The sequence below is a fragment of the Lissotriton helveticus genome, chromosome 2_1 (genome assembly GCF_964261635.1).
Source record: "Lissotriton helveticus chromosome 2_1, aLisHel1.1, whole genome shotgun sequence".
Lineage (NCBI taxonomy): Eukaryota > Metazoa > Chordata > Amphibia > Caudata > Salamandridae > Lissotriton > Lissotriton helveticus.
In genome coordinates, this window is record NC_136059.1 from 932,028,694 (window position 1) to 932,045,410 (window position 16,717).

At 45.0% G+C, this 16,717-nt stretch overlaps 1 protein-coding gene across 2 annotated transcripts in view; it reads right to left on the minus strand.

Moving 5' to 3' along the window:
• Nucleotides 1-16,717, minus strand: part of LOC144818336 (spindle assembly abnormal protein 6 homolog) — a 711,311-nt gene that overhangs the window by 103,897 nt on the left and 590,697 nt on the right. Inside the window, exons 14-15 of one of the 2 annotated variants that reach the window (XM_078675665.1) lie at nucleotides 7,270-7,428; nucleotides 1,710-1,813 (exon numbers count right to left, since the gene is read on the minus strand). In XM_078675665.1, coding sequence (XP_078531791.1) covers nucleotides 1,710-1,813; nucleotides 7,270-7,428 — 263 coding nt within the window. The remainder of the gene's footprint in view (nucleotides 1-1,709; nucleotides 1,814-7,269; nucleotides 7,429-16,717) is intronic. The other variant, XM_078675666.1, reaches the window with a different exon arrangement.

Below are 16,717 nucleotides of genomic sequence, written 5' to 3' on the forward strand. Positions count from 1 at the left end.
TACAAAACCTTGAAAATTCACTGAAAAAACCATAGGTTATACACCATATATAGTTAGGAATTAGCATTTAAAAAACCTTATTTTACTCACACAAAACCATTGAAATTCCATATATAGTTAGTTGCACTAACTATATATCGCGCACCCGCAATCCACTGCTGATCATGTCACATATTACATCATTCATGACATGGTCAGTGACATCACTGATGACATCACTGATGACATCTCAAATGACATCACTGATGACATCACTGATGACATCTCATTTGACATCATTCTTGTGCTAATACGATAAACCTCTTCAGACTCTAATATAACCTTAGATACACTCAGTGTAAACAGACACTCACACACTGCCACTCATCCATGGAGTTACTCACACACCCAGTCAGTCATGCAAAGAAACAATCTCACCTCCATTTCTTCAACTATACAGTTAAACACACCTTACTTATTGAAACATATACTAACACATATTTACTCTCTTATACAATCCCTGATACAAGTTCACAATGATCGATACAACCACTCACTCATTCAGTGGCTCTCATGCACAGTTATTTATATATGCCAACTCTCACATGTACTGTGTTTTACATATGTACTTACTATGACATGTAGCATTGAGATATCCATTCACTCATCAATACACTCATGCACACAGTCAACTGCCCATGTAGCTGTTTCCACATGCACTCTTGAACTCATACACCTAGTGAATAAACTGCTCACACATCTATGCATAGAGTCACACACCTTCCAGCCACCCCCACACAAACTCAATCTCCCATAGAAATACTTGGGCAACCAATTAATAACACATATAGCCTCTCGTATAGCTAATGATCAACACATGCAGCAGTTTACAGAACAACAGACATAATGATGCACAAATTAAGACAGTTTAGTCACTAACCCATGCATTCAGTGAGACACATTTAATCACTCACTCATACAGTCAGTCATGCACCTACTAAATCCTTCATCCAGACACTTATACATCCACTCAAGACATATTTTAACTTTACAGAAAAATACAGTCACTGGATGTTGTCATCAGTGATGTCATCAGTGATGTCATTTGAGATGTCATCAGTGATGTCATCAGTGATGTCACTGACCATGTCATGAATGATGTAATATGTGACATGATCAGCAGTGGATTGCGGGTGCGCGATATATAGTTAGTGCAACTAACTATATATGGAATTTCAATGGTTTTGTGTGAGTAAAATAAGGTTTTTTAAATGCTAATTCCTAACTATATATGGTGTATAACCTATGGTTTTTTCAGTGAATATATATATATATATATATACATATATATATTCTTAGAAATTCGCTGAAAAAAACAAAGATTAGAGGGATGTTATAGTTAGGTTCAGATTTCATTTACACAAAACCAGTGAAATCCAGAGTTAACTCTAACATACTCCTCCAAAAGGAGATGCTTATAACCAGCATTTTAAAAAAAATGCTGCAAATTGTGCTAATTCTCTACTGTTGCACATACTGGGGTTGGAATAGTAAATTATACTAATCAAACAACCAGTGCCCCCCAGAGCAAGTCGTTGTTACGACTTGCGGAGTAATGGTATGCGTTGTTACAACACAGTCGTTGTTACGACTGCATTGTAATTGCCAGCGGGAACAAAGAATGCGTAGTAAGGAGGCATATTCCAAGCAAACACGAAAATAAAACATACACGTGATCTGAGGTAGGTGGGGCTACAGGCGTAGATGTTGTTGGAATAAACCTTGCTTCAGTGGATGGACTGCTGTTGGTATTTGATGACAAGTTAAACCGGACCTATTAAAAAAAAGAGAGTAAAAATACAATGAAGCAAGTTACATAAATTTAGAAGAATAAAACCATTTGAAGAACGTTCTGCGTAATCTCACCTATATTTCTGCTTGTAAATGCACTCAAATACATCAACAATGAAATATGGCCAGACCATCAACAAAACTAAAATATTGTAAAGTGAATATCAGTCATGCTGTCCTTTATATTACCAGGTTCAGTCACTGAAGTTCCACCAGTTATGTGTTGTTCCTTTTCAGCTTTTATTTTTATTTATTTATTTATAAAGTTTTATATAGTGCGAACTTGACCCAAGAGGGTATCAGAGCGCTTTACATTTAGGATAGTTGCGTTAAAATTTACATCAGATACAAGAGCATTGTAAGATACAGTACACATAAACAATGTTTCAAGACTTTGTAGGATGGAGGGGAGGAAGGAGTAATAGCAGGGAGACGAGGAGTCTTGCTGAGTAGGTGACAGTCAAGGGGGAAACCAAGGCCAATCTCCTCATCAGTTGTCTAGCAGCTCCACCGGTCATCAGCCATGTTGCTCAGGTCTCAGTGTTCAGAAAAAACAATTTTTAGTTGATTTGATTTGCGGAGGTTATATAGTGCTGTCTAGACCCGGAGGTATCAGAGCGCTTAACCAGAGGATTGTTGCATTACAGGGTACATCAAAAAGGATTATATAGTGCTGGCTAGACCCGGAGGTATCATAGCGCTATAACAGAGAAACATTGCGTTACCAATTCCAACAATTACAATAACGTGGTAAGGTACAGTAAATAAACAATGAGGTTGAGAGAATTTGTGGGAAAGTAGGGGAAGAAGGAGCCATAACAGGGAGACGAGGAAGAACTGTGTCCAATGTCCGGCTGGGTAGGTGATGGTCGAGGGGAAAAATCTCCTCATTAGTTGTCTAGCAATTCCACCGGGCATCAGCCATGTTGCTCAGGTCTCAACGTTCGGTAAAAAACGATTTCAATAGATAAATAGGCTACGAGGGTTGATGTAAACGAAGTCCCACTGGGGGTGACATGGTAGGGAGCAGCAAGGCCTCCAGTTGGAAAGGGGGAGCACAGGAGCAAGCACAGTTGCACTCACCAGATGCGCCGTACTCTGTGCAGTCGCCGGTTCTGTTGCATTCCTAGGGCAGCCGTTGGGGCCCCGCAGGGCGTGAGGCCTCAAGGGTGGCAGACAGTCCAGAGAGGCAGGTCGGGCATAACTAGCACTGCAAGGCATCGATCTCGCCACTCGGCGCTTTGGTTCATGCCTGGTGAGGGACCAGTTGGACGAAATGGCAGCCTCACCGATACTGTAAGGAGGTCCATTATGTAATTAGGCAAGGTGGAAGGGGTACTGTCGCACAGCAAACATGGTCCCAAGAATTATGCTACCACGTAGAGCCGGAGACCCAATCCGTGTGACACGGCGCACCTGGGCACAAAGGACCGGACCCCGCACTGATATCTTCTCACAGCTTATCCCACACAGTATCCACAATCCACATGCTCCAATGAGCGCAGCCCCGATCCGTAAGTCGGGCACGCGGGAAGTAAAGAGCACACCACAGACAACAATCCAGGCGGGCAGCACTACACAGCGCCGCCAGGACCACGCCGCCCCAGCACCATGCAAAATGGCCACCGGAGGCCTCAGGCAGGGCGTAGAATACAGCAGCTCTTAGTGCAGCAACCAGGGACAGCGGAGCTTCCAAACTTCCCACATACGCTCCCTGCTGTCTCTGATGCTGATATCTCAGTTTTTTTGACAACCAGCTAACTCGAAGGTGCAGAATAATTGAGGATGGATTGAATGGGCGCCATTTTGAAGTCAGGCAGACTTGCGTGTGGCATTGGAGGGCCGGTGGGTTCGTGTTCAGCCTCCTTAAGTGACACCTGCAAGGCTTGGTGTGCTAAGCCTGCATCTGGGAGTTGTAGCATTTCCCCCGACTCACCCGACAGGCACCGGCCTCCACCCAGCTGATCTCGTGGTGCTGATGCGGTACACAGCGCTCCTTTTCGGTAGAAACTACCTCCACCGATGTCACGGCGGGTGTACCTCAGTTGCAGGTCCTCCGGTGACGGCTCCGGTGCTCCGATGCCGGCCAAGTCCACGCGGGCGGCAGCCCTGCGAATCTTAGGCAACGAGTCATAGAGCCCAGGCGGCTGCCATTTTATGCAGCTGTGCGACCTGCTTCACCCAACTGAAATATGGCTCCGTAGCTTGCACTGTGCAACAAAACTCTGCCCTCACAGAGTCTGTAGTGGTTCTGCTGCATTCTGGTGAGCCCGCCATCGTATTGGCAGCTTTTGCAGGCACACTACTCACTCAAAGGACTAGCGCGGACTGGGAGCCAAGACGACTCACGTCTGTTCGCAATCTTGTTCCTCAGTTTATTAAGGTGCAAGTAGAGAGTAGTTTCTCTATTTGCACCCCTTTGTGTGTCCACGCTACTCACTTTTTCAACTTCAAAGTGTAGGATTCACCCGGTAGTCACATCTGTCTTGGTAGCGTATGCAGGTTATGTGACCAATCGAATAAACACACCTTATACTTGGAGCAGCAGGGATTAAAGGATTACACACCCTCCACTGAAAGTCACCGGGCCCGACATTTCAAGAAGGTGTAATGGAAGGTAGGTGGGAACGTGTCCTTCACGTTTTTATATCACTTATTTGTACTTAGTACCTCCTCTTCTCTAAAGAGGACCACTCGAGCTTCGCTAATATCCTAACTGTCTCACTTTGCTTGCCTGGGGTCTATGTTCTTTGTTTTCCTGTTCACGTTTCTGCAGTTTTGACACTGCTGATTTTACTTGTAATCCCTTTTAACTAGGCATTGGCGTAGGACTATGCTACGCTTGCGTAGTTCGCATAGTTTGCACAACTATGCGCTATGCGAATTACACGTAGCACAGGGCAAAAACGTGTAGCGGGGTTTTTTTGCTTGCTTGCGGTCCTCAATGTCAAGTTGGCGGCCGCCAGTGAGCAAAATAACATCCTGGCGAGATTATCAATCCGGGGAGGTCAGGTTTCTCATTGTGAGTGGTCGCCTATGCTCACGAATGCTCGCGATGAGAAAACTACCAGTCCGCGTTGGGAAAGCTGCCACTTGAGTACAAATCTACTTGAGCAGCAGAAAATGACCGCTTGCACTGTGCAAGAGGCTGTTTGCACTGATTGCACAATGCTGACAAGCGTCCGGCACTGTGCAATCAGTGCGAACAGCATTTTGCACTATGCAGTTCACGTAGCTACACGTAGCTAGTGTAGTGCGAAGTGCACTTCGCGTAGCGCTACTACATGAACTACGCCCAGGGTTAATTTTAACGCAATGTTGCTGCTGCTGCTCCCTTGGTTACTCTCTTTAGTTTTCAGAGGAAGCATTTCTACCTGGACCCTCTGCAACTACGGGTCTTGTTTCATCTGAATACCCCTGTTAGTTATGTAATTAATTTAACTTGAAACAAGGTTGATCCTACGTTTAAGAGCCCATCATCCACTGCCCACCATGATTCCACATCAAATGGCGGTCTGTTGTCAACGTCCTAACAGTGAATTGCTCTCCACTAATTTTAGTGCTTATTGGAAATGCTGGTGCACTAGTAAGCTAGTGTGTCACAATGTGTGTGGAACACAAACAGCACCTAAAATAAGCAGCTTCCTTCCTCGCTAGAGCCAATGCGTATGTGCATCCAGTCATATAAAAATGAGGCCACTGAGGGTAGAGAAAGACAGATTCAGAAAAGGATGCAATTTATTTATTTCAAGTTTTATAAAGCGCTTCATTGTCCTTTCGGCAAGAAACAAATATCAGATACCCATGCACTGGGCACGTGGCTTGCTATTCTACTGTCAGCATGATGGCACCACTACTGTTGTACCTATTATGTATACACTGTACATTTTAGCTAGTGGAAACAATTAAAAGTGTCCAGGTACTTTATTGCGGTCAAAAAAAAAACCTCTTGCCCACCAACGTGCAGGGTGTGCTTCACTGTGTGAAAACGGATTTTAATCTGTTTAGTGTGTAGTTTACTCTGCAATCAGCATACAACAACATGCTGCGGTGTACCTCCTGCCGCAAGCTAATAGTGTTTTCCAAGTATGACATACCACACCAGCTTAACCAAATAAATTACTCTGTACCTGACTGTGGTGATTACATAATGGTATTTTTGTCTAAACCCAGATATTAAATAAGTTGGCAAGCTTATAACACAGACTAAAAATCAGCTCAAAAGTTGTGAACTTAAAAAAGGCATCCTAAAAAACAAGCTTGGCAACTGAAAATATTTCAAGGGCCAGGTATTTCGCATCTAGCTCTGCCATTATTAACGAGTTATGATTTCGATTTAAATTACTAAGCATTGGGCAGTGCAGACTACAAATGTTTCTTCACGTCAGGAATAAAGACAAAATTAAGGACCTTATTACGACGACTACCATAGTCGTGGTGGCAGTCCGTGGACCACCATGCTGGCGGTCCACCTGCCATATTACGACTATGGCGATTGGGCCACCATTGGACCACTGCCACTGCCGGGGATCTGAGATCCCTTGGTGGTGGCGCAGCAGTCTGAGGCCATATTATGCTGATGGTGCTGCTGCGGCACCGCCAAGCATATTCCGAGCTTCCTCACCACCACAGTTTTCATGGCTGTGAGCCCACCATGAAAAGTGTGGTGGTGAGGAAACCAGGGCTCCCTGTTGCCTCGGCGCCAGGGGATGAATACAGGGGGCATATGGTGTGCCCACCTGTATGCATTAAAACCTGGCTGTTCACCTCCATTTAGCGTGGCTGTCGCACCTGCCCACTCTTGAAAGCTACTCTACATCCCTAGCCTTTCTACTGTGTCCTGGGGCAGCCATGCGCTATATAAGATAGTTTAACACAACATAACATAACATGCACGGAGCCCAGTTGCTGAATGGCATGGACATTACAGTTCATGCAGTGCAGGAACATGCAATGGCGTTCCCATTGAGGTGCCATGCTAAGGCTCACATATTAGCATTAGCACTGCAGCACTGTGGGCCAGCTGCCGTAGGATCGCCCGACCTGCATTCCAGTGGGAGTCCGGCAGTTTCAGTAATGGCTTGGCAGTGTGGCAGCGGGGCGCGAGGATTAAACTCATCATTCTTCAGGTGATGTGTTGTGGAAATGTCCACATTTAAAATGTGAGACACCTGTAACATGAACTATTTCAGACATGAATGCAAGCATTATCTAGTGGCCATCAAAGTCCTGCTGTGCGAGGCCACATCGGTTGCCCCTTACAGGAGTAACTACTCGCACTGTAATACTCGAGGGTGATGGGGGTAATGTAGTCCCTCTTCTTGGAAATAAAATAAAAATGACAAAAGCACAAGGAACATCTTTAGCATTTTGCAAATAATGTGATTCACCAGAACAAAACATGACAATGTGGGAAAATATGAAACAAAATGTGCATGCCTGTTGGCGGAATCTGGCAGACCTGGTGCCCAGCAGCGATGGCCCATTCATTCTGAGTGAAGGAGCAAAGTGCTTTGAGTAATCGGATGCAAGAGCAGAGGCAGCGGGCTGGGAGTTTGCAGGGGTAAAGCAAGCCTCATGACAGGGCAGAAAGGAAGGCTGAAAAACAAGGATAGCATCTGTTTATACAGAGAGAAAGAGCAGACAGAACACAACGTAAAACTCTCATTCTTAAGTACCACTATTTGTGCCGGGTGAGCTCATTCAATGGATCTGCATTCTGGTTGAAACTGACAAAGATGGATCTGGTGTCCTCCAGGTCAATGATGCCAATCATCCCAACCATTACTTCGATTTCAATGCTCGGTTTGGAATTTTGTGGGATTTCCTATTTGTACACCTTGGGACACCAGAGACACTCCATAATTATAAATCAGCTTCAAACAAATTTGATTCGATGAGGGCAGACACGAATTAATGGATGATCAGGTGTTTGCAGATTGGGTTTCAGTTCGTACAATTGCATTATTTTTGCTAAGCTAAAACAGGTCTAAAGCATCAAAACATGTGAAAAGGAGAGAATGCGAGCCTTATGGTATAAAATAATCTTTATGACCCAGGTTCTGCTCACCATGCATTGCGCTAAGGAAAAAAAAGGTGCATTTATGCTGAACAGAGGAAAATACTATAAGGCATGCATGTGCTATAAAAATTGGTTCACAAGAGAAAACGGCACTGAAGTAGCACTGCATTCCCCCGCCCTCCTTTCACGCTGGATTGACACTCCATTCGCTACATTATACAGTGCATAGAACACGTTCAGGTTTTCGAAGAGCTGTTCCTTCCTTTAGTTGTTTTTCCTGAATGACATTTAACATGTAGAGCACACATCACACCAGGAGATTTCGAAAAGAGCCTCATCGAAGAAGCGCCCGGCGCTGCTAAGCTGCGTAAACAGCTTTCTAAGTTATTTAGGTAATTATAAAAACATGAACGAAGCATCTGGAGACCAAGAGGATTCACATATACAGAGAAAATCGCTATTTCCACAACAGCGATAGACGGCTGCTGTTCCTGTGCTTCAAAACCAACGTTTAAGGCCTTCAGCCCAGCCTGGTAAAATAAAAGGTCTATCTGGCCCTTGGCTAGGGTGTGAGAGGTGCCAGTGCCACTGGTGGTGTGAAGCTGAAACTCTATGAGGCAAGTGAGAAAGTTGTCAGTAGTGTCATCCTGCTACTGATAGGAGTGTGAGTGTGCACCTACTAGAGTGGGATTACTACTTTGATTGATATGGTAGGTCTGTCAATAGACAAAGACGAGTAGTATGTTATGGGTGTAAGAATGCTTCCAGTAGTGTTTGACTGGCACTCAGTGAGGCATGTGAGAGGGCCATCAGTAGTTAGTGTGTGTCACTTTTCTACTATAAGGGCTTTAAGAGCTCCCCTGTGTTTTCATTGAGGCTGTCTGAAGACATGCTGTGTACTCTTTTTTTGTGATACTCAGCTTTCTTAATGAGTTCACCAAATAATTTTTGGGTAATATTGAGGCATTAAGGACACAGACCATCCATTTGTTTAGTTCAAAGAACCACAGCCCATTGATAGCTCGCAGGCTACACTCACCAATCCACCAATTCCACCTCCCTCGAAGATCATTGACTCCAACATTCATCGAAGAGTACTATACCAATGCACTAGTTAATCACATCATAGCATAGATACCATCTACCACAATAATCACCTACTGGGATGACAAGCCGGCTGTCAAAATATTATACAGAATGATCACAGCAGGGTGAGGGCCAGGGAGCACACCACAGCACCTCTAATGTTTACTGCAATACACACCACCTATAAGCCCACTCAACTTGTTGCTGTGTCATGTTTGGGCATGGCAGCCATTTTAGGATTAGTGAATCTACAGCACATCGTGCTGTGTTGCATCGGCCCTGCTGCAGCTGACAAATCTGCCATAATAAGCTGGTGCTGTTTTTTAGGGATGGCTAGCCCCATAGCTGTTGGCGTTTGGGGAGTTGGACAGTAGCATGGCAGTTTTAATCTGGGGCTGTGGACAATAATGCATTTCCATTGTAGAGCACTGTGGATCTGATTTCAGAGGTCGGGTCAGGACACTGATTACAGAGCTCCAATAATGATAATTGAAGACTCACTTCTGATGTCCTAGGCCACTTTAATAATTTACCCAAAATCAACATCAAGCACACCCCTGTGGCACATGACCCTCTGGGAGTGCAGTAAAATAGTCCAAGTGTTTCTAAAGCGGTGGTGTGTGTTAGAAACTCTGAATTCAACAAAGAACACAATAAAAACTAATAAATGAATGTTCAGTCCGTATGTTTACTTTTTAAAAGAAAAGGTACTTTAAATCACAAACAACTGACTACTAAACATAACATTACAAATGCACACAGTGCAAACTAGATTTCACTGGCCCCTCCTAAACTAGAGATCTCTGCACAAAGGTCTCCCCATCTAGATGTAAAGCCCCTTTCTACTGTATTAGTCATAACATTCTCAAAGTAAAACCCCTTCGTGCTGCATTCATCAGACCGGTAATTGCAAACACAACAGTGATGGACAGAATGTGGATCAATGTCACACATTGGGGCACAGGGTCAGCGCTGATTTGCATATCGCCATTGTCTAACCCAGGGTGGTGTGGAGTGGAAAAACGATGGATTTGGGCCCAGATCTTTGGACTGGGGTGAATGTGTGACATTGATCCACATTCTGTCCATCATTGTTGTGTTTGCAATTACCGCTCTAAGTGTACTGGGGATGCTCAGACGTGAGTCCCAGGCACTCCACACCACTGGGATCAAGCTAGCCGGGCTGATGAGGTGTTACCTCGAAACCGGGCCGGTCCTCGGATGCTTGTTTCCGTTCTGGGAAGGACATGGCTTTTGTAGTTCGGACTGGACTGTTCCCATGGGGCACAGGGTCAGCGCTGATTTGCATATCACCATTGTCTAACCCAGGGTCGTGTGGAGTGGAAAAACGATGGATTTGGGCCCAGATCTTTGGACTGGGGTGAATGTGTGACATTGACCCACATTCTGTCCATCATTGTTGTGTTTGCAATTACCGCTCTAAGTGTACTGGGGATGCTCAGACGTGAGTCCCAGGCACTCCACACCACTGGAATCAAGCTAGCCGGGCTGATGAGAGGTGTTACCTCGAAACCGGGCCGGTCCTCGGATGCTTGTTTCCGTTCTGGGAAGGACATGGCTTTTGTAGTTCGGACTGAACTGTTCCCATGGGGCACAGGGTCAGCGCTGATTTGCATATCGCCATTGTCTAACCCAGGGTGGTGTGGAGTGGAAAAACGATGGATCTGGGCCCAGATCTTTGGACTGGGGTGAATGTGTGACATTTATCCAGATTCTGTCCATCATTGTTGTGTTTGCAATTACCGCTCTAAGTGTACTGGGGATGCTCAGACGTGAGTCCCAGGCACTCCACACCACTGGAATCAAGCTAGCCGGGCTGATGAGGTGTTACCTCGAAACCGGGCCGGTCCTCGGATGCTTGTTTCTGTTCTGGGAAGGACATGGCTTTTGTAGTTCGGACTGGACTGTTCCCATGGGGCACAGGGTCAGCGCTGATTTGCATATCGCCATTGTCTAACCCAGGGTGGTGTGGAGTGGAAAAACGATGGATTTGGGCCCAGATCTTTGAACTGGGGTGAATGTGTGACATTGATCCACATTCTGTCCATCATTGTTGTGTTTGCATTCATCAGACAGTTCACAATATCAAACTCCTTCATGTGGTATGTATCATGTTGAAAAGTCAGTGCTACTCTGTCTTATTTATTTATTTAAAAGGTTTTATATATCGCTATCTGGACCCAAGAGTATCAGAGCGCTTTACAGGATAAGTTACACATCAAGAACAGATCAACACTGTGCAATTTGTTAACATAGAATAAGGCATTAGAGGCTTCACGAATGGATAAGGATAAAGAATAATTCAGAGATCACGTAAAGAAAATGAGGACAATTGAATAAGTAGATAGAGGGGTTGAGTAGTTAGATTGAGGATGAAAGAAGGAGAGAGATTATAGGAAAGGTAGTAGGAAGGAGTGAGTAGAGGTAATGCAAAGAGTAGATTGACAGAGAGTTCAATATACTTAAGGACCCCAATATTTGTTCAGAAGAAGCAGCTTGAGTTTTGTTTTTGAAGAGGGGGTAAGAAGGGTTGCAAAGAAGATCTTTGGGAAGAGAATTCCAAATAGAGGGGGCATTACCTGAGAATGAACGAGATTGAGTCTTTTTATTTTTGAGCTGAGGGTGGATTAGGACAAGGGTGTTAATGCTCCTCAGAGATCTAGTACACCCAGCTTTTTGGAGTTTGTCTGAAAGGTACGAAGGGGTATTTTGGTGAAGGGCTTTGTGAGTGATGCAGGCAATCTTATAGGTGGATCTGCCTTCGATTGGAAGCCATTTGATGTTTTTGAGGACAGGGGAGATGTGATCATGTCTCTTACAGTCAGAGATAAGCCTGGCCGCCAGGTTGAGAACAGATTTAATTGGGGCAAGGTGGACTTTGGGGGTGCCAGCAAGGGTGGCGTTGCCATAGTCAATTCTGGAAAGGACAAGTGATTGTACAACGGATTTAAAGTCGTCAGCTGGAATAAAGGGTTTAATTTTTTTAAGGTGATGTAGAGTGAAGAGAGCACCTTTAGCCGAGTTTTTTATATGAGTGGTGAGATTGAGATTCTGATCGATGCTAATGCCGAGGGATTTGACCGAGTTGGATGTGGTGAGAGAGCAGTTAAGTGCTTTAATATCTGTAATTCAGTGTTGGATAGGCAGTGAGTTATTTTTGGGAGTGAATAGGATGATTTCGGTTTTTTGGGGTTTAGTTTGAGGTGGTTAAGGTGAAACCCGGCTTGGGTTTTAGTCAGGGCATTGTTGAGATGTAAGATGTCGTCGTGGGATTCGATCTTATAATATAGTTGAGTATCATCGGCATAAAGGTGGTAACTGATTTTAGCTTGTTTAAGAATAAGGGTGAGGGGTTCCATGAAGAGGTTAAGAAGAGTTGGAGAGAGGATAGAGCCTTGTGGGACGTCCAGTGAGACGGGTTGAGGTTTGGAGAGGCAGCCGCTGAGTTTAATTTGTTGGGTTCTATTTTGGAGATAAGAGGTGAACCACTTGAGAACATCGCCGTCAAAGCTGAAGCGGTTTTTGATAGTCTTGGGTAGGGTGACATGATTAACAGGATCAAAGGCCGCGGAGAGGTCAAGGAGGATAAGGAGGGAGGATTCGCCTTTATCTAAAGAGGAATTAATGTCATCTGTAATTTTGAGCTTCGCAGTTTCCGTGCTGCATCCCTTTCTAAAACCTGATTGGAAAACGGCAAGGAGCTTGAATGTGTCGATGTGATTATCCAGTTGTGTCAGGACGCATTTTTCGAGGGCTTTGGAAAGGAAAGGAAGGTTTGAGATAGGACGCACATTGTTTAAGTCGTCAGGGTCCGTTGCAGTGCTTTTGATGATGGGGTGATTTGACCTAGTTGGAGGGAAGCAGGAACACTACCTGTAGCAAAGGAAGAGTTGATAATATTGGTCCATAGTGGGGCAATGATGTGCTTAGCTTCCTGAACCAATTGAGCTGGAAGGGGATCTTTGGTATGCGAGGATGGTTTAAGTTTGGTGATGATGTTGAGAACAGGGCTTTCTGATATTAGACAAAATTCACTCCAAGATGCATTGTTTTTTGCTGGGGGTCAAAAGAATTAGCATCATACTGGGAGAGAGAGAGGAAGGGTTGAGGGGGATCAGGTGGAGGGAGGGAAGTGGAAGAAGGTACTGTTGGAATGCTAAGGAGGTGTTGGCTGAGTGGAGGGGGGTGGGGGAGAAAGATTGATCAATCTTGGTGACTTTATCGGAAAAGAAACTAGCAATTTCTTCACACCTCTCAACAGTGGCTAGTAATTTTGGAGGGCCTGAGAGCCTATTTGTTTTTTGACAATGTTAAAAAGTTCTCTGGGACGATTTCTAGCCTGGTCAAGTTGGGAACGAAGGAAGGAGGCTTTTTCGTTGAAGATGTGCTTTTTGTAGTTGGCCCTGGCATTTCTGAGGAGTACCAAATTATAAGAGGAAGGTTGATCCCTCCAAATGCGTTCAGACTGTCTGAGGGCACGTCTCTATTTATTTAGGTCAGAGTTGAACCAGGATTTGGGCGGGATTTTTTTTGTGGTTTTAGTTTAGTTGGGGCAATTTGGTCAAGGCTTCAAGGATAGAATTATTGTAATAATCGATTAGGTGGGTGGTGCTATGGGAGGGAGGGGGGAGCAGTAATCGAGTTTTAATTGTAGATTCCAACTCGCAAGGGGGAATGAGGTGAAGATTTCGGGTTTGTTTCATTTGTTTGCTGCAGCTGGGGGTAGGAGGAGTAGGAGAGCTGTTCATGGTGAAGATGATGAGGTGGTGATTTGACCAGTCAACAGGTAGGATTTTGGAAAGAGAAGACAGATCCTTGCTAGGAAGGGTGGCACCCTTAGAGTGAGTTGGAGAATGGCAGAGTTGAGTCAAGTCACTAATATCTAGAGTATCCTTGATGAGGTTAACTGCAGGGTCATCAATATTATTCCAATGGATATTATAATCCCCTAGGAAGAGATTTCTGGATTTGGAGAGCGATGCTTGAATAATGAGGTCAGACAGTTCCTCAGCAAAGGTGAGAGAATTACCGGGGGGGGGTGGTAGATGGTATGGAGGCGGATAGTAGGGGAACCAGGGGTGGAAAGTTCGGCACAGAGGTATTCAAAAGTGGATGGGTCCTGGTGAGGGACCTGCGCAAGTTTAAGTTCATCTTTAAAAATTAAAGCAAGGCCTCCTCTTATTTTCGCAATTCTATCTTTCGTGAGGATGGAGTACCCTGGTAGAGTGAGCCTATCAAGGATAGAAGCGGAATGGGGGGTTGAGCCATGTTTCAGTTAAAAATGTAATGTCGATGCTTTCACTGAGAATGGTTTGAGCGATTTCCGAAGCGTGGCAAGAGGCAGATCGGCAGTTAATCAGCATGCAGCTGAGGGGTATAGTGTCAATGTATTGAGTGGAGGGACAGGGGAGGATAGAAGTTAGTTGCTGCGGGGGTCTGGGTGACGACGGGTAAAGGGGGTACCTGCTCGTTCCCATGAGCACTGGGATGGCTGAGTGAGGGGAGGGGTGATTCACAGAAGAAGTGGAGGGGGAAGGTTTTATAGAGATCGGTGAGGTCACGGGGGTAGGATGGCTAGCGATGGGGGAGGGGGTTCACAGAAGAGGTGGAGAGGGGGAGGGTTTTATAGAGATCGGTGAGGTCACAGGGGTAGGATTGCTAGGGATGGGGAGGGCTGAGTGGGCTGAAACTGTCGGTCATTGGGGAGGGAGAGACAGGGGAGGTCGTGGTCATAGTAATTCCCAAGGTAATTGGGCTGGAAGCATGGGGAGGAGGGGAGTTCGATCTTAAGGTGCAGGGGGAAAGATTTTGTTAAGTGCAAGGAGGTCTGGTGGGGGAGGGTAGCTCCGATGGAGGGTTGGGATGAGTATGAGTGTTAGTAAATCTAGTAGGGGAGTTGATGGAGAGGAAAATAAGTCCTTGGACTTGAGGCGCCTGGAAATTTTGTGAGGGGACTGTGGGGTAGGTGTGATCAGGAGAGTAGTAAATGGAAAGGAGAGAGACGTCATTTCTGAGGGAGGAGAGTTCTAAAACAAGGGTTGAGAGTTGTAGTTCGATATTAAGGAGTGATTGGGTAAGAAGTGCGGAATGTAGGGGGGCTATTGGATTCAGGAGGTGGTGTGAAGAGTTAATATTGTCTAGGTGAGGGTGACTGGAATGTGGGAGAGGGGGGAAGCCAGGAGGGCGGAGGAGAAGGGAGTTACAGTGGGGGAGGATTCAGAGAGAGGGCAAAAGAAGTTGGGATCCTAGGGTTCTTAGTGAAGAGGAGGAGGTCAGAGGAAGTCAGGATGGTTAAGGCATTGGGTTTAGGAGTGTTGGTTGGGAAAAGGGAAGAAGGGATAACAGTAGAGGGTATAATGGGGATTGTGGGAACGTTAGGGGGAATATGGGAAGGTGTTAGCCGGTGACGCCTAGGGGAGGAAGGGTGAGAAGTTGGGGGAGAACGTGGAGGAGATACACGGGGAGGGAGTGGATTTTGTGCACTGGGGGCAATTTAGTATGGAAACAAGGAGGGGAGGGGAGTGGAGTAGATCGTCGATCACTGGAAGGAGAGGATAGAGGAGGGTACATTTGGGAGGCTGCGAGAGTTGAGGGAAGTCACAAAAGGTAGGAATGTAGGAGAAGTAGTCAGCGGAGATCCTGGGGAGTGGGGCATACAATAGTGACTATAGAGTTAGGAGTTAGTGAGGACGCGTGAGTATGGGTACAAGAAACAGGAATTTCAGATAGGCTTGAAGGGTCAGGGAGAAGGTGAAGAGGGGTCATGGGGTGAGGGGGCATGGGAGAAGAGGGAAGTGGGTAAGTTTGCAGAACAAGAGTAGAAAAAGGGGGAAGGGTATGGGAGGCATAGGGGGAAGAGGGAGAATCAGTAGAGGGGGGATGGTAGAGAGGAAGTCGTTGTTTGAGATTGGGAGGTGAGGTTGTCATTAATGGTTATAGTATGTGAACTAGCAGAGTCAATTGTGCTTGGATATGGACATCAAGGTTAGGGGTAGAGGTAAGTGAATTAGGAAGATGAAATAAGGGACTTGGGAATGTGGGGGTAGTAAGGTATGTAGGTGTTGAGGGGGCAGGAGGTAAGAGTTCAGAGTATGAATGAGATTTTGGGATAGTGAGCTGAAGTGGTGTTCGAAAATGTTGAGGTGTTTATCAGATGCTTGAATGAGTATATTTCCAGATTTGAATATAGAGAGGTCTATTTCACCAGGAAAAGAGGAGGGAGGAGTGGTGGAGAGTTTCAGACCATAAGGGATTTTGTGGGAATTAGTGATAGAGAGGTGTTGGAGAAATATGCTTTTCCATTTAGATGCAAAAAACACCCCTGGGTTTGGGCTCCCAACAGTAAGGCCAAGCTTCTATTCACAAAAATAACCAAACCAATGTCAGTACTGCTACCTGACTTTTACTCTTTTTTATGAGCGACCATATTGAAAATACAACAACATGTACCAATGACTTCTTTTTCAGTCAGAATTAAATCTTTTTCTTTTATTTGTTTTTCACATATCAAAATATAAACATTTCTATACATGCCTCACTTTTTTTATACATTATACCTCAACACAAATCTTATTTTTATAAAATCTTTAACTAGCATTCGACATTCTCAATTTATCGCTTTCATACTCTCTTTATACTCTCTTTACATTCACTGGCTGCACACACAACCCACATCCTATATTTTCTTTATTCTGAAACTTTTTAGTTCTTATTTACGACAAAAGCCATAGTATACGATATTATACAACAGAAAACAAA